The sequence below is a fragment of the Carcharodon carcharias genome, chromosome 16 (assembly GCF_017639515.1).
Source record: "Carcharodon carcharias isolate sCarCar2 chromosome 16, sCarCar2.pri, whole genome shotgun sequence".
NCBI lineage: Eukaryota > Metazoa > Chordata > Chondrichthyes > Lamniformes > Lamnidae > Carcharodon > Carcharodon carcharias.
In genome coordinates, this window is record NC_054482.1 from 89,458,004 (window position 1) to 89,481,936 (window position 23,933).

Consider the following 23,933-nt stretch of genomic DNA (forward strand, 5'->3'; position numbering starts at 1 on the left):
AAGTCATATCTTTAATTCCATCTCTCCCTGTGGGAAGCTTTGTGCCATCTGCACTTGTTATTCATATGCCTCATGAACTTAACCACCATCAAGAGAATAGGTTCAACATTAATCAAAACACCACTTCACACCAATCCCTTATAACCTTATGTTTTTTTGATACATTTGAAAATAGCTGCTGATCAAGTTAGCTCTAAAATTGATCTAGTTATAATAATTACCTATCGTGTGTGTCACTGGCTGTGCTCTCATTTAGAGTAAAGAGCTCCTTAAGTTCTCCGAGGGAGAAGTGTCGTTCAACGTCTTGTTCCTCATCCACAACACAGCTGCTCAGAGCCTTTTTATGAGTCTGACGTTGGAAAATCTTCTCCTCGATTGTTCCTGTCTGAAACATCACAGGATACTGTTATGATAAAGTCATCTTTGGCCCCATTTAATACAATATTTCCATTTACATAGCTATTATCACCATTATCACATCATAATCTTGTAAAACTCTTCATACAATTAATTATTTACTTGAATACTGAGTCAACTAAAGCAATCATTATTCATTATGTTTGGAACCAGACCTTTACATCGGATAGGATGCTCCATTTAATTAAAAACAACTTATTCAAAATTAAACAAACAAATCTCAACTCAAATATTTCTTTGCTGGAATTCACATTATAAAATGTTGCTATCAAAACTACACAGGAAAGCTCAAAGCTTTCCTCTTTATGCAGTATAAAAAACATTGCTTTGCAAAAAGAGGTAGTACCAAAGAATACCCACTAATGGGAGGGCCTGAAAATGTTCAAAAGAAAAGAAATGGAATTAGATGGCACCTCATCACATCCTCAGGGTGACGCAAAGTGCATTGTAGCTTTGTAACAATGGATTACTTCTGAAGTGCAATCACTTGTTATCTGGGCAAACAGAGCAGCCAATTGTGCACAGTGAAGTCCCACAAACAGCAATTGAGGTAAATGACCTGAGTTCACTTAAAAAACATCAGTTCACAATATACCACTCTCAGTAGCGTGGTGAAGTGTTAGTTTAGATTATGTACTTAAATCCTGGAGTGGGCCTTGCACACACAATCTTCCAACTCAGAAGTGACAGTTCTGACACTTGAAAGTAGGATTAAGACCAGGCTAACTGAAAAAAATATAGATTAGTATTATTTATTTGCTTAAATACGTGCTAGTGAATTATATCAAATCCTATTGCTTGTTCTGAAAAATTCAACTTAGTTATGGCAACTTGTGATGTTTAAGTGACTAGATCTGTTCATCAAGCTAAGTTCTCTGAAGGTAGTTGAACCAATTGCAAATTTCAATGCTCGAATCAGAAAAGGACCATGTTTTTAAACATTAGTGTACCTCTCACTTCAGTCTCTATAAGTAAAGTTCAATAGCAATTACCAAGCATTTGTTGCTTCTCCCCTGCCTCCCCACCTCCCTCTCTGCCACCCACCCACCCCAACCCCACCCCACCTGGAATGTTACCAAAAGTGTACCTATACCTGAAGGCAGGAACAGACATTGTTAAAAAGGTACAGGGTGTTGGTACCAAAGTGGATGACAACTGCTGGCTGTTCACCCTCCCCATTCAGGGTGCTCTGCAGTTTCCTTGACCCTGGCACCAGGGAGGCAACATATCCTGGATTCATGTCTGTGGCCACAGAAATGCCCGCTGGTACCCCTAACTATCGAATCTCCTATCACTGATGCTTTTTCAGTATTCTTCATGCCCCCTTTGTAGAGCTGAGCCAGCCGCGGTGCTATGAATATGGCTCTGGCTGCACTTCCCAGATGGACCATCACTTTCATCAGTATTCAGAACTGAGTACTGGTTGGAGAGTGAGATGCACTTAAGGACTGCTGCACTACCTGCCTGATCCTTCTTGACTGCTTGGTGGTCACCCTTTCCCTCTCTCCCTGCATACCCTTAAGCTACATGGTGATCATGTTTTTAAATTGCTATCCACAAAGCTCTCAAACTTGCAGATGCGCCACTGTGAGTCCAGCTGCTGCTCATGCTCCGAAACCTGATTTTGAGCTGCTGCAACCAATGACACTTCCTGCACATATGGTTATCCAGGACACAGGAAATGTCCTGGAGTTCGCACAGAAAGAGGACGTGCACTTCAGGGGTCGGAACTGCCCTGCTATTCCTCAATCTATTAGATAATGAAACTTACTATTTAGAAAAATAAAGACTCACCAGCTACTCACTTCTTTTCTTCTGTTGTCACTTGAATACAAGGTGGTTAATTGAAATGCTTTACTTAATCCTTGTCAAAATAAATTGATATTTTAAATTTCCCAGCTCCTTGGACTAACTTCCTAACTTTGCAGAAAGGGTAACAAAGCTACAATACTCACCAGCCAATCGACTCATGGCCTTCCTGTGATATCACAGTTTGTTTTTTCCTTTCTTTCACATCAGTGATCCTGACTTGCATCTCACTTCTCCCAGTCTACTTCACAGTGATCCTGTCTGCTTCATAGTGATCCCGACTTACTGCACACTCCTCCTGGTCTGCTTCATAAAGATCCCAACCTACTTCACATTTGCCCCGGGATAGGAACTACTTGACTGGATTACTGCCTTAAATTTACTTCCAGGCCCTTATCATATAAGTGCACCATTTTAGGATATGTGATTCTGTGAACAGTATTTATAACGAACCAGATTCTTACCGACAAAAGCCTGTAGATGTAGCAAATTTTCTTCTGTCCATCTCGCCATATACGAGCCATCGCTTGTTCGTCATTAGCTGGATTCCAGTCTGGATCAAACATGACTAACCGATTTGCACCAATCAGATTCAAGCCACACCCACCAGCTTTGCTACTCAGCATGAAGATAAATTCTGGACTCTAAGAAAATTAATAATGAAACCCCTGTAAAACCAATCTTGAAATTGAAAATTCATGATAGCTATAAAATCAAATTATAAACTTTCATGGTTTTCCTGACTTATCAAGGAGCATCATATGAGGAGATTATCCCAACAGGCCGAGAAATGGTCAGAAAGTAAAACTCCAGGATGGGTTCACATTTCAAGTCTAGACCTTTCATAAGAACTGAATTCCAACAAGAAAAGCTAGTTGCATAATTATTTGAGCTACATAGAACATAGTTATGTTGGCATTTTATAAAATACTATATAATATTGAGAAATATACAATGAGAGTGTAGAAGTTTAACTACCATTTTGGCTGAAGTAACTCAGCTGGGATGCATCTAAAAATCTACTTTTTTTAAAACCATTGTATACAGCTGGAATTTGCACATTTTATATGGAAGGATTCTGAAAATAATCAAAAATAAGGAAACCTTGTATACAAGTATTGTTTATATTCGAGAAATTTGATTGTAATTGTGTGCTATAGTTTGCCTTTCTAATAATCAAAAATCACAAAGGTAGGAAGGACATCATGGTTGGGAGAGGGTAATGAAGATTAGAGCACGTTCAAAATATGTCAGCAGATATCACTGTTTTAATAATGGTTGAACTCAATTCATCCTGATAATTTTTCTTCCACTGAGCTTTCTCATCTTCACACAGTCTGCTAGCTAATAAAAAATGGCAAAAGACTACAGGGAATCAAGATTTCCAGGAGACAGCTAGTTACCATTTTCTTCCCCCCACCTAGAAGAATTTTAATTCGAAAATACAATAGCAAGGTCCCCACTAAAATATTGTATCCCCTCACTGTGAATGCTAGTGAGAGTTAGGAAAAAAAAATTCTGCTTCATTTATCTGTGCTTGCTGCTCTTTCTCCACTTTTCTCTCCCTCCCTACTTTACTTCTCTGGTGCCAATGGTAGCATTTTTGCCTCTCTGATTCAAAACTCTGGGGATTCAAGCCCATGATTTCAGCACATAAACTGGGATAACATTTCAGTACAGTACTACACCATATTATAAAAAGGATTTAAAGGCAGTGGAGAAGGTGTGAAAAAGAATCATAAGGATATCAGCAGAAATGAAAAGTCATACCTATCAGGAAAGGGGTAATCTAACTGAAGCTTTTATAATAATGAAGAGTTTTGATAGAGAAGATACAAACAGTGCTTCAATTGGTGAGGAAGAACATTAGAGGTCTTCAACATAAGATAATCACCAAGAAATCCAAGAGGAAATTCAGAAGAAGCCTCTTTACCCAGAGAGTGGTAAGAATATGGAACTTGATACTACAGGATAAAAACAAAAAAACTGCAGATGCTGGAAATCCAAAACAAAAACAGAATTACCTGGAAAAACTCAGCAGGTCTGGCAGCATCGGCGGAGAAGAAAAGAGTTGACGTTTCGAGTCCTCATGACCCTTCGACAGAACTTGAGTTCGAGTCCAAGAAAGAGTTGAAATATAAGCTGGTTTAAGGTGTGTGGCCCACATGTCTGTCCTTGGCTTGCTGCATTGTTCCAGTGAAGCCCAACGCAAACGTTTGCGTTGGGCTTCACTGGAACAATGCAGCAAGCCAAGGACAGACATGTGGGCCACACACCTTAAACCAGCTTATATTTCAACTCTTTCTTGGACTCGAACTCAAGTTCTGTCGAAGGGTCATGAGGACTCGAAACGTCAACTCTTTTCTTCTCCGCCGATGCTGCCAGACCTGCTGAGTTTTTCCAGGTAATTCTGTTTTTGTTTTTGATACTACAGGAAGTGATTGAACCAAATAGTGAAGATGCATTTAAGGGGAAGCTAGATAAGTGAATAGAGGGTTATGTTGATAAAGTTAGATGGTGTGAAGGAGGCTCAAGTGGAGCTTAAATACCTGCATGGACTGGTTGGGTTTTTTTTGGTGCTGTACGTTCTATGTAAGTAACTACATTATCCTAGGTGCATTCTTTTAGATGAGACGTTAAACCAGTTCTGGTGGATGTAAACAATCTAATAGTGGCACGATTAAAACAGCAGAGGCGTTTTCTTGTTTTCTGACCAATTGTTGTCCCTCAATCAAAGCAAGTTAATTGGTCATTTATTTCATGTGCTTTTTGAGGGGTTTTGTTGTGTGCAAATTGGCTGCCATATTTGTCTATATAAAAAAAAGTGATTGCACTTCAAAAGCAATTTATGGCTGTGGAGTGCTTTGATACATCTTGAAGATGTGAACGGTGCTATATAAATGCTAGCTCTTTATCTTTCCTTTTTCTCTACCACTTCTCCCTCTCTTCTTGCTCCTCCTCCAATTAGATTCTCATTCTCCATTTCTTTTTTCCTTTAGTGCTTTTCTTCCATTTCTTTCCATATGATGTCATTTTTCCTCCAATTTCTTTGACGAGGGATATGGTAGCATTGTGATAATGTTCCTGAATTGGTAAACCAAAAACCCAGACAGATCATCTGCAGACATAAGTTCAAATCCCACAGCAGCAGCTGGGGGAATTTGAATAAATCTGAAATAAAATGCTAGTCTTATCAATAATAATCGTGAAGCTACTGGATTATCATAATAACTCATCTGGTTCACTAATGAGCTTCGGAGAGGAAATCTGCCATCCTTACCTAGTCTGGCCTGCATGTGATTTCAGATCCACAGCAGTGTGGTTGACTCTTAACTGTCCACTAAAATGGCTGAGCATACCACTCAGCTGCATTAAACCGCTACCAAAAACAGTCATTGTGGGTCTACCTACATCACATAGACTGCAGCCGTTCAAGGAGGCAGCTCACCACCACATCCTCAAAGGTAGTTAGGGATGGCGAATAATTGCTTGCCTTGTCAGTGATGCTCCCACACCAAGATTGAATAAAAAAGCTATACCTTCTTCCAGTTTGTCACTGAAACATTTCCTTCTCTTTGCTCCCTTTCCTGCAGTTAGGAATGATGTGTGACGAGAGAATTGGAGGAAAAGCAGGCAGTTGGACAGATATAAAGGGTCGGTCAAGATAATAAAGACCACCAAATACCATAGCAGTAAAAGCACCCTTCCAAATAAGAGCATTGATTCAGATTCTCCATATCTTTCAGCACATATTTGAGAACTCTGCAGTAAATTATTTAGGAAATGAACTAGATAATGTATCACATATCAGCAGGAGGTACCTCAGTGGAAAAAAAACAAGGCCTTTCCTTGCGAAAATGTACCTAAAATGTCACTGCTTTTTTTGAATCTACAAAGGTTACACTACTTAATTTTTGCATTAACAAAAAAAAATTCATTGTAAGTAAAACAAGCTGGCAGCCATCATCTCAATGTATCCGTGTGGTAAGGATGGCCTGAATTTTTCCCTCATCAGGCATGTGCGATTGATGAGCCCGGGAGGAGTCGGGAAACTGGCCCCCAACTGCAATTTCACGCTGGCTGGCCAGTTAACAGCCAGCCAATGTGAAACGCATGCTGAAAAGCTGAACACTGCCAGGGTGGGGACAGGAAGAGGGCAGGGGATGGGAAGAGGGCGGGCAACCACCTCACCATGGGCATGGGCGATCGCTTCCAGAGATCTCCCTAAAGGCAGACAGCTGCCTTGGGGAGCTGCAGACCTGCAAATAATAAAATAAAGCACAAAAAAGCTGCAAAAAAATGTTCATGCAGCACAATCAAGCACCTGAAAGCATACTTCATACAAATACTGTCCCCAGATATATTTTTTATTTTATTTCCTAACGGAGACTTCATCAAAAATGTAAAGGCTGCTTGGCTGATTCACTCATCTGCCAACTGTAAGGTTGGACGGGCCACGAAACATCGCTGACAATTGCGCCATTAATGAGCTTAATTACCCGCTTAATTGTTGGGCCGCACGTGCCCACCGAGTGAAATATCACGTGAGTGCGTGATGATGTTGGGACCCTCACTCGACGTTATCTCATGCGATTTTATGCCCGTTTGGGTCGGGCATGCACCCACCCGCCTGTGGTACGTAAAATTCTGCCTGATGTTACAGGAAATAGCTCACCTTGAATTAATTTTAGGAGTACTTCTATCTGCAGCTTCATTTTACTAACATGGACACCTACCTCCGTATAAGAAACTTGAAAGTGTGATAAAATACTGAATCTCTAATGCCAGGCCAGCCTGAAACAGGATGTAGCTTAGATAAATATGCAGTTAGTGTCAAATAAGGTTATTGGGGCTTACCAAGTTGCAATAAGTAGATATTCCACTATGTTCTCAAAAATATGAAACATCTGTATCTAGGTAGAGTAACTCCATTTATTGTTACTACCATGTTGGAGGGACAGTGACATGTTGGCTGTTGCTTTAAAGTTCAAGTCATGTGATACATTATCTCTGTGCAAAGGAATCAGAAATTACTTTATGGCATCAAGATGTTACACAAAAACGTATGCTGTCACTTACTGTGGGATTATTAAAACGTTCCACAATCTTGGCCCTCTTTTTCACTGTCATGGTACCATCCAATCTAACATACAGGTATCTGATAGAAGGAAAACATACTAAAAGGTTATTCATCCTTGAGGAAGAAATAAACAATATTTAATACTAAACACCAAGAAACATTCAGCCCATCTCGTTCAGTTACAGTATCTACAAAATCTGCAGTGTGAACTATAAAGCTACAACAAGAAAAAAACCTTACTTCAAACAGAAATAAACACCAAAGGATGTTCTCAATGTCACTTTTCTTTTCTGTAACATATACTTGTATAATATAAAAGTCCCTGTAAATAAAGCTGTAAACTAGATGTAAAAAATGTATGCGCACAACTTCAGGGTCCGTCTCCATCACCTTTATTGCTTGTTCGCCTTTGTTGCACCACCTCTATTGCAACGCTCAAAAATAAATTATTTAAATATAATTCTTAGATTGTTGGCAGCTTAAGCATCCCCTAGTCACTCATTAGGTTTCAGCTCAAATACCACAATGTTGAAATAAGCTCTCCTGTTAATGTAATAAAACCACTTGGATGCAAGTAGCAGTTTCTTATAGTAATATTATATCTCTTAATTACCTTAAACCCTATTCCCTTCGGTTTTTTAAACTTCTGCTTACTACCTTTTTTTCTCACTTTACCATTTTAGTTAGAACTTAATTTTAAAATAATAAATCCAAATCCTAATATTTCTATAAACTAGGAAATGATTTGCATTTATAATGCTTTGCACAACTTCAGGGCATCTCATGCACTTCACTGCCTTAGACGCACCTTTGAGACATAGTCACTGTTGTAATGTGGGAACCTGGCTGCTAATTTGCACACAGCAAGGTCAGACAGACAGCAAAAAGATAATGACTAGATAATTCATTTTAATAATATTGGTTGAAGTATAAGTATTGGCTAGGCCACCAAGGATAACATTCCTGCTTTTCTTCAAATCATGCTCAAGCATTTTTACATCCACCTCAGAGGAGAGATAGGTGCTTGGTTCAACGACTCTCATCCAAAAGACAGTACTTTTAACAGTGCAGTAGTCGTTCAGTATTGTACTGAAGTGTCAGCCTAGGATATGTGCCCAAGTTTCTGGAGTGGGACTTGAAGAAACAACAGTGCCACCACTGGGTCAAGGCAACATTTTTAGAAGTGTTTAAATATTGTTCTTTTTATTTTTGTATAGCTCATATGGAGAATCATTTTAGGTGATCCAAACCTCGTTTAAAAAATGGTTTCTAATTGGTTGACAATGAGCTCAAAAAAACAGTTTGGTCAAAGACGTAGGTTTTAAGGAGAGTCTTAAAGCAGAAGAGAGAGGTGATGAGGTGGAAAGGAAATTCCAGAGTTTAAGGCCTAGACAGCAAAAAGTTTATAAGGCTGGAGAAGGTTACAGGGTGTCATGAGCTATTAATGTATATAATATTATTAGAAATTTTTTTAAAAAATAGAGGTTTAGTCTGTGGGTGTGTTTTAGTTGGATTAAAGCCAGCTAGTCTGGGTGCTTTGATGTATACTAGTTTTGAGATGTAAGAGAGGTCAAGTGCATTTGCATTTCGTAGAATAGAGCATTCAAGAAGGGGAGTGAAATGTGGCACCTAGCTAGCAGAAACCAAGCAATGTTTATATTACTAATAAAATTGGTACTATGAAAGGGGTTTTATCATTAGAAGAGGTGGAGTTCAAAGGGGCTGGTGATACAATGAGAATTTACATTCAATGAGACGAGCTAGGTATAACAGATAGCAGTTGTGTGTGTGCAGGGCAGAGGCAATGTGAGATCAAAGCCTGTAAGCCTACCACTGTGTCTGCAAAAGCACCAAAGTGAAAGGAATCTCATTTTAAATTTGTACGGTGAAAATGCTTTGCCTAGTATCTGATTAAAGTCAATGGATGCTGTTGCCTTAGTGGAGATTAGTTTGGGAATTTGTAAAAAGTTATGATAGTAGTGATTTGTAGCCATGAATATATGTTTAACTTGAATAAACTAATAAATGTCTCATGTAATTTGATATAAAAACCTCTCGAGAACTGGTGGTCTGCTTCCTGAATTCAGAGTTGCATCTCAAACATACAAAATAAAAATATAGGTTATGACAGTTATCTGAAGTTTCCCTCCGGGATTTTTAAATAACTCAGCTTTACCAACTGCTATGTCATAACACAGATTTAGGGAGCAGTGAGGCCATGGAGGGATTTGAAAACAAGAATTAGAATTCTAAAATTAAGGTGTTGCCAGACTGGGAACCACCGTAGATTAGGGAGCACATTGGGTGAACGAGATTGGTGTGAATTAGCATGGCAACTGGGTTTTGGATCAGCCCTCAAAAGATTGACATTACAAACACACAAGTGAATTTTTGATATGATTTTGTAGCATTAGAGAGGAAGCACGACTGAGCAATCTGGTAACTCTCATATCTATGAATCAGAGGTTGTGGGTTTACAACCACAGAAGCCAAGACTTACAGCTGTTGTCATTTTCAGCCAAATCAAATAACCAAATTATGTAGCTATTTTTTGTCTTCAGAATACCATGGCTAATATCTTGTAGGATTTAGTCACATAATTCTATATTTAAAGCTTCTTCCTCTCTTATCCACATTTTGTAGGAGATTAAAAGGGTTCCAGTACATCACTTATTTACTTGCAATGTCACGCAACTCACCTCCTGTCTCTGCAGAGCTTCTCAAACAAATCAAGAGTCTGTGTGTAGTTTGATACCAGTACCACCTTGTCAGAGCTAGTACTTCGAGTCATGGCCAAGATATAATCAAGGGTAAGCATCTTGCCTGAAACAAGAAATAGTATAATGTGTAAGGATTAAAATAATTTTATAAAAGCATATTTTCCACCCTGTGGTTTAATTGTGAAATAAGAAATATTCCACATTCTGTTCAAGAAAGCTGTTCGGTTGTAACATTGAATTTCCTTGAGGTCAGAGTTATACTTAGGAGGTAACCCGGAGTAACTGCATGCAGAGTGGAAAATGAGGTGAAACCTGGTTATTGCAGGCCTTTATCTGAAGATAGCCATGAGGAAATTTTCTCACTGGTTTTTGTCTGCCTCTGAAGCTGGGCATCATAAAAAATTCCATCCTGCTGGGACATCACCTTCTCTGACTGTGCTACATGCTGGTACAGCATTCAGTAAGTGGAGCAGTGTAAGTGGGATCCACATGAATGTTCCAAGGACAAAATGTCACAGAAAATAAAATTCTACCACAGTAAAATCAGCCATCCTAAAGGAGCAACATGTCTACTTTATACAGGTGCTGCAGCTGGACATCCCCTCAACACAAGTTACGATGGACAAATTGAGAAACTATAGCAAGGGAAAATTGAGGGCGTTTTAACAGAGTTGCTCGAAGTACATGACGAGTTTGGGAGAGCAAACAGAGATTATTTCTACTAGGTGGTGAATCAATAACCAGAGAGGATACATTTAGGGTCAATATTAAAAGCATAAAGGGAGGGCTTTGTCATGCAAAGCAGTCACTAGACTATGAATTCACTGCAAGGATATTGAAGTAGAGTCAAACACTGGAAGAGGGAATTAGTTAAATACTTGAAAAGAAATAATGGATACAGGGAAAGAGCATGACAATGGGATGACAGTAGATAGCTTCAATCTTGACTGACACAGATATGATGGTCTCAATGACACTAATCCCAGAAAACATTTCAGAGGGTAAAATACTCAAGTCATTCTTCACAGGTTTGTTCTGACTGGGCAACAAACAGTATTTTTAACATTCCAGTGAACATAGGCACCTAATATACTCGAGTAATGACCGATCTTGTGTAAAAGTCAACCCCCCAAAAAATTATTCATTTTTCCTATCTTGTGTATAACTTGGCTCCCGACTTTTAGCCAAAAAAATCAGAACTCTTTATACTTACCACCTGCTCGTCGCTGAAGCCAAACTTGCCCTGGTGCAAACCTACCCATTGACAGAATTAGAGAAAAGTGCACAATTAAATGCAGCTGTTCAGCTCCTCATGTCTGCACATGTCAGTCTCCAATATGGCAACATGGTATCAAGAAAGTGCAGCAGATACACGGCCTAGTTCAAACTTAAAGTCATTGAGATTGCAGAGCAGACAAATAATTGTGCAACAGCTAGAGAATTCAAGATATCAGAGAAGAATGTTAGAGGTTCGAGGGAGTTCTCTACACAGTTTAGGCAGATGCCTAAAAATAAATGTGCTAACAGAGGGGAGCCTAGCATGTTGCCTCAGTTGCGAAATAAGTCAATGAAAATCACCAGGATGGACTCTCAGTTTCTCACGTATCTATCTGAATCTTCACCCTGAAACAAGCAAGAAAATTAGACCATGCAGATTTCAAAGCCAGCCCTGGATAGTGTACCAGGTTTATGAAGAGAAACAATTTTGTACTGTGACAGAAGACCAAGATTTCACAGTGTCCCCCAGCAGAACTTGATGACAGGCTTATCACATTTCACTGGTTTATAATCAAACAACAAAAGAATGAATATAGATTGGCCCATATTGGGAACATGGATGAGACTCCCATGAGTTTTGACATGCCAACTGGTTGAGCGGTAGGCAAAGTTGGATAGTGTTAGTGAAGTAAACTGGCCTTGAAAAGAGTAGATTCAACATTGTGCTGTCATGTAAGTCTGACGGGACAAAGCTTAAGCCAATATTCAAGAGAAAAACCCTCCCAAAATAGCAATTCCCAAAAGGGGTAGTCATCCATATTCATGATAAAGGATGGATAGATAAAGGTGGCTTGAAAATATGGTTAAGGAAAGTTTGGAGTTTCCAACCAGGAGGATTATGTAAAGAAGAAGCCTTCTCATCTGAGACATGTTCAGATACACCTTGACGACGATGTTGTTGAAATTAGATAGCGAAACAGTGATATTAGTCTAACAAGCTTTGTTCAGCTATTGCATGTCTCTCTAAACAAGCTCTTCAAGGATAGCATTAAAAAAAAAGTAGAATGACCAAATTATAGGAGGAGATAAGACATACACCAAGGGAAGAAGCATATGGGCTGCACGACAGCAACCCTGTGTGAACGGGTTGTAGAGGCCTAGGGTGAAATCGGAACAGAGATTGCCATCAAATAATTCAAGAAATGTGTAATATCCAATGCATTTGATGGTGCAGACAATGATTATTTGTGGAATGATATGACTGATGATGATATGGTTGCTGATGAAGATGATTTTGATGATCCATATGATGATACCATTCAAGAAGCACATTGGGATATATTATTTGATTACAAAGAAGAGGAGGATAATTTTTATGGATTTTTAATACAGTGCACTCTCTGCTAAGTAATATTCTTCACTGCTGTGAAAAAAAAATGAAATTATATAGATTTTTTGTTTTTGATGAATTTAGTGTACACAAATTAATGTCTGCCCCCACGGAGATTATTATTTATTTATAAATAAAAATTTAATAATAAAAATATTATAAATATTTTGTGCTACTTTTGGGGGCAGGGTGGTGGGAACAATATCCAATCTGGCAACTCTGCGATAGCAAGACGATAGGAGACGGTGGATTTCAACCTCGCAAAACTATTACATACGAACATACATATGAATTAGGCAGAGTAGACCATTTGGCCCCTCGAGTCTGCTCTGCCATTCAATAAAATCATGGCTGATCTGAATGTGGCCTCAACTCTACCTTCCTGTCTACCCCTTATACTCTTTGCTTCCCTTGTCAATCAAGAATCTATCTAACTCAGCCTTAAAAGTATTCAATGACCCTGCTTCCACCACTCTCTGGGGAAGAGAGAAAAAAAAATTCTCATCACCATCTTAAACGGGAGGTCCCTTATTTTTAAATTGTGTCTCCTCGCTCTAGTCTCTCCCACAAGGGGAAATGTCCTTTCTGCATCCACCCTGTCAAGTCCCCTCAGGATCTTATATGTTTCAATAAGATTGCTTCTCATTCTTTTGAACTCCAATGAGTACAGGCCCAACATGTCCAACCTTTCCTCATAGGATAACCCCTTCATCCCAGGACGGCAGGACCCACTATTTTCAGTAAACACAGGTAATTTTTGACTAAAAATTTAGTTTTAGAAACTCAACTTTTACACGAGTATATACGGTAACTTATTTCCAAGAGAGTGATTACACCACTAATCTGCAGTGCATTGGGATGGACCATTGCACTGAAGCACACACAATAAAATTCATTAGCAAATATTTTTCTACAATGTAGAAAAAATATATTATGCCAGTCTTGTATCAGTGAGTCACTCATGAGACCTGACTAATACCTTATTACTTTGCTTCCAGACACTGCTTTCATAAAGCTGCTGATTACCAATATCAGCCACACCAGGGAAGGCAGCTGCTGCCTTATTGCACTCAGTAAATGGACAGAACACACAAAATGTTCAGATTGGTTCTATGAACTCTGGGCACCTGCAGGCACTTTGCCCAAGCAACCTTTATTCTGGACAGTAAATGCTAAAAATCCATTCAATTACGGGACTTGACTGTCAAGCCCAATTCATATCCTCACCTGATGCCCTTACATGCACATTTTACAGCATGTCCGAGTGACAATTCTTTATGCAAATCAAAATCTGGAAATGCACTTCAATTTGATTGAAGCTGCTAAAGCTATGTGACATTTCTTCCAGTTTCTGAGTTAAGAAAATTTTGTTCCCATGCCTAAATTTAATAGGTATCGACTTAAAGTTTTACCAGACAACTGAGGTTCCACAGATTTTGTGCTGTATCCTGATGGAAAGAGATCTAGTGCTCCCTGAAATCCTTCTTCACCTTCCACACACTTCTCATAGATTAATGTCGGGTCTGGGCAGAAAAAGATACAGAGCATTAGGAAAAACAGAAGTAGCAGCGATTCTCACAGTAAAGAAATTATTCATTTTGGATCTACTTTGTCCATAGTGTCACAAAATCGTAATCTGATTTCTGTACAATTGTACTTTTTGCTTATCTTCTCTCCCATTCTTTAGATTCCACCAGCTTCTGAGGCAAACTGCTCCCAGGCCTTTGTGACACAACTGGTTGCCAGAAGATGTACAGCAAGTTTGTTCTTTCTACTCTGTCCCAGCAACTTCAGGAGAACACACTTACAGCCTCAGTTGTGAATCTTTACATTTGCAAACCAGTCAAAACTAGTTATTAGTCAAAAGGAAAAAGGAAGCATTCGGAAGGGCTAGAAGGCTGGGAACAGTTGAAGCCCGTGGAGAATATAAAGAAAATAGGAAGAAACTTAAGCAAGGAGTCAGGAGGGCTAAAAGGGGTCATGAAAAGTCATTGGCAACCAGGATTAAGGAAAATCCCAAGGTCTTTTATACATATGTAAAAAGGAAGAGAGTAGCCAGGGAAAGGGTAGGCCCACTCGGGCCGAGGTGGGATTCTGTGTGTGGAGCCAGAAGAAATGGGAGAGATACTAAATGAGTACTTCTCATCAATATTCACCAAAGAGAAGGACTTAGCAGTCGATTTGTCTAAGGAAGAGTGTGTAGATAGCCTGGATCATGTTGAGATCAAAAAAGAGGTGTTAGGCGTCTTGAAGAATATTAAGGTGGATAAGTCTCCAGAGCCAGGTGGGATCTACCCCAGAGTACTGAGGGAGGCAAGGGAGGAGATTGCTGGGGCCTTGACAGAAATCTTTGTATCCTTACTGGGTGAGGTCCCAGAGGACTGGAGAATGGCCAATGTTGTTCCATTGTTTAAGAAGGGTAGCAGGGATAATCCAGGAAATTACAGGCTGGTGAGCCTTACGTCAGTGGTAGGGAAATTATTGGAGAAGATTCTTCGTGACAGGATTTACTACCATTTGGAAGCAAATGGGCGTATTAGTGAGAGGCAGCATGGTTTTGTGAAGGGGAGGTCGTGCCTCACTAACTTGATCGAGTTTTTTGAGGAAGTGACACAGATGATTGATGATGGAAGGCAGTGGATGTTATCTACATGGATTTCAGTAAGGCTTTGACAAGGTCCCTCATGGCTGACTGGTACAGAAGGTAAAGTCACACAGGATCAGAGGTGAGCTGACAAGATGGATACAGAATTGGCTCGGTCATAGAAGACAGAGGGTAGCAGTGGAAGGGTGCTTTTCTGAATGGAGAGCTGTGACTAGTGGTGTTCCGCAAGGATCAGTGCTGGGACCTTTGCTTGTTGTAGTATACATAAATGATTTGGAGGAAAATGTAACTGGGCTAATTAGTAAGTTTGCCAACGACACTAAGGTTGGAGGAGTTGCAGATAGTGAAGAGGATTGTCAAAGGATACAACGGGATATAGATCAGTTGGAGACTTGGGTGGAGAAATGGCAGATGGTGTTTAATCCAGACAAATATGAGGTAATGCATTTTGGAAGGTCTAATACAGGTAGGAATTATACAGTAAATGGCAGAACCCTTAAGTGCACTGACGGGCGGAGGGATCTGGGTGTCCAGGTCCACAAGTCACTGAAAGTGGCAACGCAGGTGGATAAGGTAGTCAGGAAGGCATATGGCATGCTTGCCTTCATTGGCAGGGGTATCGAGCATAAAAGCTGGGAAGTCATTCTGCAGCGGTATAGAACCTTGATTAGGCCACACTTGGAATACTGCATGCAATTCTGGTCGCCACATTACCAGAAGGATATGGAGGCATTGGAGAGGGTGCAGAGGAGGTTTACCAGGATGCTGCCTGGTTTGGAGGTTATTAGCTATGAGGAGAGGTTGGAGAAACTGATTGTTCTCACTAGAGCAACGGAGATTGAGGAGGGACTTGATAGAAGTTTAAAAAATTATGAGTGGCATGGACAGAGTAGATAGTCAGAAGCTTTTTCCCAGGGTGGAAGAGTCAATTACTAGGGGACATAGATTTAAGGTGAGAGGAGAAAACTATAGAGGAGATGTGCGGGGCAAGTTTTTTTTACACAGAGGGTAGTGAGTGTCTGGAATTCGCTGCCAGAGAAGGTGGTGGAAGCAGGTACAATAGTGGTGTTTAAGAGGCAGCTTGACAAATAAATGAATAGGATGGGAATCGAGGGATACAGACCCCAGAAGTGCAAAATGTTTTAGTTTGACGGGCAATATGATCGGCGCAGGCTTGGAGGGCCGAAGGGCTTGTTCCTGTGCTGTACTTTGTTCTTTGTTCAAATGGGACCTTGCTACATGCAAAATTAGCAAAATCCATGACAAACTCTCTTTATTTCACTGCCACTACAATGATCATGCTCCTTTGTGTAAAAACAATAACAATAGGGTAATTATATTAGTGCAGCGTGGAGCTTAAGAAAGCAATTAGGAGAGCAAAGAGGGGATATGAGAAAGCTCTGCCTGGTAAAAGTAGGGAAAATCTCAAGATATTCTATAAGTGTATCAATGGGAAGAGGATAACCAGGGAAAGAATAGGGCCCGTAAGGGACCAAGGGGACAATCTATGGATGGAGCCAGAGGACATAGCTAGAGTGTTGAATGAATATTTCACGTCCATCTTCACCCAAGTGAACGAGGATGAAGGTATCGAACTCGGGGAGAGAGACTGCGAGGTTCTTAAGCAAATTGATATAGGGAGTGACAAGGTATTGGAGGTGTTGGCAGGCTTAAAAGTGGACAAATCTCCAGGTCTGGATGATTTGCGTTCCGGAACTGCTGAGGGGGGCAAGGGAGGAGATCGTAGGGGTTCTGACCAGAATTTTTAATTCCTCTCTGGTCACGGGGGAGGTGCAAGAGGACTGGAGAACAGCTAATGTGGTTCCACTATTTAAGAAGGGTTGTAGAGATAAGCCAAGGAACTACAGGCCAGTGAGTCTCACGTCAGTGGTAGGGAAATTATTGGACAAAGTTCTGAAGGAGAGTATCTATCTTCACTTGGAAAGGCAAGATTTGATCAAGGATAGTCAGCATGGCTTTGTCAGAGGGAGGTGATGCCTAACAAATTTGATTGAATTTTTTGAGGAGGTGACCAGGTGTGTAGGTGAGGGTAGTGCAGTTGATGTAGTTTATCTGGATTTCAGCAAAGCCTTTGACAAGGTCCCACATGGGAGACTTATAAAGAAGGCAAATGCACATGGGATACAGGGTAATTTGATAAGGTGGATTCAAAATTGGCTTAGTTGTAGGAGGCAGAGGGTGATGACAGAAGGCTGCTTTAGTGACTGGAAGCCACTGTCCAGTAGCATACCACAGGGATCTGTGTTGGTCCCCTATTATTTGCATTTATATAAATGACATAGATGACTATGTGGGGTGTAGAATTAGTAAGTTTGCGGATGACACAAAGATTGGCTGGATGGTTAACAGTGAGGTTGAGTGTCTTTGGCTACAGGAAGATATAGACGGGATGGTCAAATGGGCAGATAAGTGGCAGATGGAATTTAACCCTGAAAAGTGTGAGGTGATACACTTTGGAAGGAGTAATTTGACAAGGAAGTATTCAATGAACGGCATGGCACTAGGAAGTTCTGAGGAACTTGGCGTGTGTGTCCAATGATCTCTGAAGGCAGAGGGACACATTAACGGGGTGGTGAAAAAGGCATCTGGACACTTGCCTTTATCAATCGAGGCATAGATTACAAAAGTAGGGAGGTCATGTTGGAGTTGTATAGAATCTTGGTGAGGCCACAGCTGGAGTACTGTGTGCAGTTCTGCTCGCCACATTATAGAAAGGATGTGATTGCATTGGAGGGCATGCAGAGGAGATTCACCAGGATGTTGCCTGGGATGAAACATTTAAGTTATGAAGAGGGGTTGGATAGACTTGGGTTGTTTTCGTTGGAGCAGAGAAGACTGAGGGGCGACCTGATTCTTTGAACCCTCATTCCTGCTAAGCTGCTATGCCTTCCTATTTGCTTTTTCGACAGCCTGTTGTGTTGAAATCAATATTCATTGTATAGTTCCCTACTATAATTCATTCTTTCCTTGGACCGCAAAATTGAAATTTTGTCCTTCCCTCACAAAATCACAGAATCATACAGTGCAGAAAAGGCTCTTCAGCCCATTGAGTCTGCACCGACACGTGAGAAACCACCTGACCTACCTACCTAATCCCATTTCCCAGCACTTGGCCTTAAGCCTTGAATGCTATGACGTGCCAAGTGCTCATTCAGGTACTTTTTAAAGGATGTGAGGCAACCCGCCTCTACCACCCTCCCAGGCAGTGCATTCCAGACTGTCACTGCCCTCGGTAAAAAAGTTTTCCTCATACCCCTCTAAACCTCCTGCCCCCTTGTGACTGACCCTTCAACTGAGGGGAACAGCTGCTCCCTATCCACCCTATCCATGCCCCTCATAATCTTGTACACCTCGATCAGGTCACCCCTCAGTCTTCTCTACTCCAATGAAAACAACCCAAGTCTATCCAACCTCTCTTCATAACTTAAATGTTTCATTTCAGGCAACATCCTGGTGAATCGCTGCACCCCCTCCAGTGCAATCACATCCTTCCTATAACGTGGCGACCAGAACTACACACACTACTCCAGCTGTGGCCTCACCAAGGTTCTATACAACTCCAACATGACCTCCCTGCTTTTGTAATCTATGCCTCGACTGATAAAGGCAAGTGTCCAGATGCTTTTATCACCACCCCAATAACGTGTCCCTCTGCCTTTGGAGATCTATGGACACACGCCAAGGTCCCTTTGTTCCTCAGAACTTCCTAGTGTCATGTTGTTCATTGAATACTTCCTTGTCAAATTACTCCTTCCAAAGTGTATCACCTCACACTTTTCAGGGTTAAATTCCATCTGCCACTTATCTGCCCATTTGACCATCCCGTCTATATCTTCCTGTAGCTCAAGACACAATCTCACTGTTAGCCACCCGGCCAATCTTTGTGTCATCCGCAAACTTACTAATCCTACCCCCTACATAGTCATCTATGTCGTTTATATAAATGATGAATAATCGGGGACCCAGCACACATCCCTGTGGTACAGATAATTTGTGTCCCAGACTGCTGAGGGAGGCAAGGGAAGAGATCGCAGGGGCTCTGACCCAAATTTTTAATTCCTCTCTGGGAGGTGCCAGAAGACTGGAGAACAGCTAATGTGGTTCCGTATTTAAGAAGGGTTGTAGAGTTAAGCCAGGGAACTCTAGGCTTATCAGTGGTAGGGAAACTTTTGGAGAAAATTCTGAAGGAGAGCATCTATCTCCACTTAGAGAGGCAAGGGATAATCAGCATGGCTTTGTCAGAGGGAAGCGATGCCTAACAAATCTGATTGAAATTCTTGAGGAGGTGACCAGGTGTGTAGATGAGGATAGTGCAGTTGATGTAGTTTATCTGGATTTCAGCAAAGCCTTTGACAAGGTCCCACAGGGAGGCATATAAAGAAGGCAAATGCACATGGGATATAGGGTAATTTAATAAGGTGGATTCAAAATTGGCTTAGTTGTAGGAGGCAGAGGATGATGACAGAAGGCTGCTTTAGTGACTGGAAGCAGAAAGGGTAGCCTTTCTGCTATAAAATTTAGAGTGCAAAAATTATAGTTGGAGTCACTTAAACCTCCTCTTTTATTACTTAGGTTACACAATAAAAAGGAAATTTGAGTTTTAAAAAATTGTTACTGTGCCAAATTTCTATTTCAGAAAACTGGCTTTTCAGATATTAGGCCATAACCTCCGACTAGCGTCGGAAAGTGCTAGTCTGCAGGAATTAGAAATAGTAAATACGTACTTACCTTGTCTTGAAAATCGCGTTGCCATTTCCGTTCGCCCAAGCTGCTTGAAGCATGCATTGAATTAATCCTCGCAGGCCCCAATGAAGTATAGCTCCAGCAAATTCAAGAAGGTCATGCCCACTTTTTTACAGCACTTGCTGCCGTAAAGCAAGTAAGTTTAAAGGGCCAGGGAAACTGACAGGCCAGGGAGAAGGTAAGTGTCTAAGGTAAGTGGATCGGATTTGGGGGTTGTAGAGGGTGGTGTACGGGGGTGGGGTGGTAGGGTGGCGGTTGTGGGGTTCTGGCGGGGAGTCCTGCGGGGTCGGTCTGGGCCTTTACACTAGTTACCCAGAAGTTAGAAGAGGTTTTAATTCTAACTTTTTCTAGGTAACTATTGGTAATACCCCAGCAGAACCATCCGAAGTTTGCCATTTAAATCACATTTTTGAATGGCTCCCAGCACAGCGCAATTGTTTGGAGGAATTTAGCACTTCTGGGCAATTGCCATGCAAACCCTTACCTGGGAATTTGCCAGAGGGATTCCCCAGCGCATCTTTGGGGTAATCCCCAAATCCGATACTGGGGAGCTTGGAAGTTACGGGCCAACAAATCCAAATCCAATTATTTTACTACTCACGGTTACAAAGTTTTTTCAGTGAAGTAATTGAAGATAGAGAAGAGACACTCATTTTCCCACTGTGAGCTTGTTCCATTTCTATTGCCGGTTTGGCTTGTTTTAAGAACAGCTTGTACAACTCTGACTGCAGAGACGTGAGTCTGAAGAAAAGAGGCAGAGGTTTAATTAAAATTATAGACGGACATCGGGGAAGAAGGGCAGATTCACTTAACTTTCTTATCCTTCCCTGCGGGAGGCAAGGGTGTATGAAAGAAAACAGACTCCAGTGACAGAAGCATCTATCTACATAAATATGTTCAATTGGACAAATGTAATTTAGTTATAGTTGCCAAGGTCATATTATATATTATTTGATTTAAAATATATCATGCAGGACAAACCATTACAACTGCAAAACTGATGAATGTGAACATTAATAATGACAGCTGAAGCCTGCTCAATTAGCACAATAATTGTATTTGCAGAGTTGAGCTTCCTCAAATTAACTTTATCCTCCCCTTCAACAGAAATAATTCCTTGATACTCAGGGAATAGAAGTTACCGGACAGATTTCAGAAAAAAAAATGCACTGGAGCATTTTTGCCTTTTAAGAGTGTATTATTTACAAACATCAGTGCTTACCATAAAATTATTCCTGTTTACCAGTAAAGAATAAAGGTTGCATCATGCAGTCAGGTCAGTCTTGATCTTGTTCAATGGGAGGAACATAGGAACCAAAGTAAGCCATTTAGCCCCTCTAAGCTATACTGCCATTCAATTAGATCATGGTGATTTGTATCTCAACTCCATTTATCTGCCTTTGTTCCATATCACTTGACACCCTTAACAAACAAAAATTTATCAATCCTAAACATTTCAATTGTCCCAGCATCCACCACTTTTGAAGGGCGAATTTTCCAGATTTTGGATGGAGAAGTGTTTCCTGATTTCTCTCCTTTATAGCCTAGCTCTAATTTTAAGATGATTCCCTCTTGTTCTAGATTCCCCCAGTCAGGAAATAATGTATCTGTATCAATGCTATCAAATCCCTGAATCATTTTAAAAACCTTGATTAGACCACCCCTCCACTTTCTAAATTCAAAGGAATATAAGCCAAATTAATGCAACTTTTCTTCACAGTTTAATCCTTTAATCTGTGGGATCATCCTGGTGAATCTGTGCTGTACAACTTCTTAGGCCAATACAACTTTCTTGATTCAGTAGCCTAAACTGCATGCAGGAGGAGTTGAATACCTGTGTATCACAACATAATAAAGAACACATTACCCCTCTTCTCACTATATTGTTTACTTGTCTGTCAGTAGGAAAAAAGGAGTATATCATTCTGTGTCCTGCTTCAGACATGCTGAGTCAATGTGAAGGACTTAAACTGATACAATTGGGTCAACTGGTATGCATTAAGGGAACTGGATTAAGCATATTATAACTAAACACATGCAATGCTAAATGTGATAATTATTACCTGCAGCAGACAATCTGCTCAATCTTCACTGGCAAGTATTTGGAGAGGATATCTGATGTCCTTCGAATTAAACACCTGAAATGAGGATTTGTCAGATAAAACAAAATAACACAAATCCAGGTGAAGGCGCTTTTTGTTAACCCAGATCAAACCTATCAATTAAGGTCATTCATATGTAAACAAGGAAGGAACTTTTAACCACAAAAAGTGAATAATGTAAGATGAAGCATACGATCTCTATCACTGACAAAAACAAAAGCAGCAATATCACAAGAACACCATTGACTCCAAGTGCCCTTTGAAGACACACAACACTCATATTTGGATAAAAGCAAAATACTGCAAATGCTGGAAACCTGAAACAAAAACAGAAAATGCTGGAAAAACTCAGTAGGCCTAACAGCATCTGTGTAGAAAGAAAACAGAGCTAAAGTTTCAAGTCCTTATTCTTCATTTGGATTTTTATTGCCATATTTGGATACTTATTGCCATTCCTTCATTGTCACTGAATCACAATGAGGAAACTTCCTAACACCATTGTTAAGAACTATGACCATTAAGAACTGCAACTCTCCCATCATCTCCTTCTCAGGTCAATGAGGGATGAGCGATAACTATGATCTTGTCAGTGTTACCCACATCCCGAGAACAATTACAAAAAATACGATTTAGGAGTTACTCTGGCATTATACCAGTAATTCTCTTGGCAACTATTTATTTTCTTAACTATCTGTTCCCTTACCTATTCACAATGCTGATTAACTCTTTTAGTTTCTCCTCACCGTGCTGTCTTTCACGTTCGCTTGCAGCTGCATCACGCCCCTTCAAGATGGACAATTCAAATCGCTTTTTAAATTCCTGTGCGGTGCCTTAAGAAAGGTTTAAACAATTACTAATCTGCTTTAGAATTAACTCTTGATAGCCACAAAGTGAACCTTAAAATTCTAGATTATTTTTGCACAAAGGAATGCCATACAGAAACTGATATTTCATTTATGGAGTGCAACCAGCAACTAGTTACAGAAGAAATTCCGCAGCAACGTTAAATGCCCGCAAAGATCCAATTTTAACCAAAACACGTCTGTGCAAATCATAAAACGTAAATAAATACTTGCCGAGTATTCCTGCATTGACAAAATGTACAAGGCTGAAGTACTCGAGCAGGTCATTCTGGATTGGAGTTCCTGAGATCAATACACGGCGCTTGGCATTTAGATTGTTCAGAGCCTGGTATGTCTGGTTGTCTGAATTTTTCAACCTGTGGCCCTATGATGTGAACGGAATACTTTAGAAAGCTTTCACTTGCAATAATTCTCTTTTGGTTTTAAAATGTTTTTAATTTTTTTAAATTTGCAAAAAATTAAAGAAATTAATATTTAACTCAGGGTGAAAGTGAAAGGTATAGAGTATACATTGCACCTAAGCAGGCACTTAATTTAATTCACACAGGACTGTACATCACATATGCATAGCAGAGTATTACAGAGGTACCATATCCCTTGGAGATCCTTAACATCATCTTGTATGCTCTTCTCAAATATCTGCCCTTCTGCTGTGGTGAGTTCACAGATTACAAAATCTACAGCATCACACGCACATAAATCTCATACAACCCACAGCATACCAGACCTAAACAAAACATTAGGATTTGCTGCACGCTATACAAGAACCATTACTGTCGCATGTGTTAAGAGTGAATTATCAGTTTGTATGCAGTGTGTTCTGAATCTGTAGGCAAGAGGTAGAACTTAAGCAAGTTGTGAATAAGTGCTGTTTAAACAGACATCATTGGAACAGAGAGATTTAATTGCGGTGTATAAAATTATGAGGGGCCTAGAAACAGTGGAAAGGAAGGATCTGTTTGCCT

The 23,933-nt window shown here is 40.3% G+C and overlaps 1 protein-coding gene across 3 annotated transcripts in view; it reads right to left on the bottom strand.

Moving 5' to 3' along the window:
* rad54l (RAD54 like) overlaps positions 1–23,933 on the bottom strand; it is a 53,955-nt gene that overhangs the window by 1,475 nt on the left and 28,547 nt on the right. For all 3 annotated transcript variants that reach the window (XM_041208871.1, XM_041208873.1, XM_041208872.1), the window contains 9 exons: positions 23,182–23,332; positions 22,809–22,935; positions 22,067–22,141; positions 20,605–20,744; positions 14,047–14,157; positions 10,006–10,129; positions 7,306–7,384; positions 2,691–2,870; positions 222–385 (listed from right to left, as the gene is read on the bottom strand). In XM_041208871.1, coding sequence (XP_041064805.1) covers positions 222–385; positions 2,691–2,870; positions 7,306–7,384; positions 10,006–10,129; positions 14,047–14,157; positions 20,605–20,744; positions 22,067–22,141; positions 22,809–22,935; positions 23,182–23,332 — 1,151 coding nt within the window. The remainder of the gene's footprint in view (positions 1–221; positions 386–2,690; positions 2,871–7,305; positions 7,385–10,005; positions 10,130–14,046; positions 14,158–20,604; positions 20,745–22,066; positions 22,142–22,808; positions 22,936–23,181; positions 23,333–23,933) is intronic.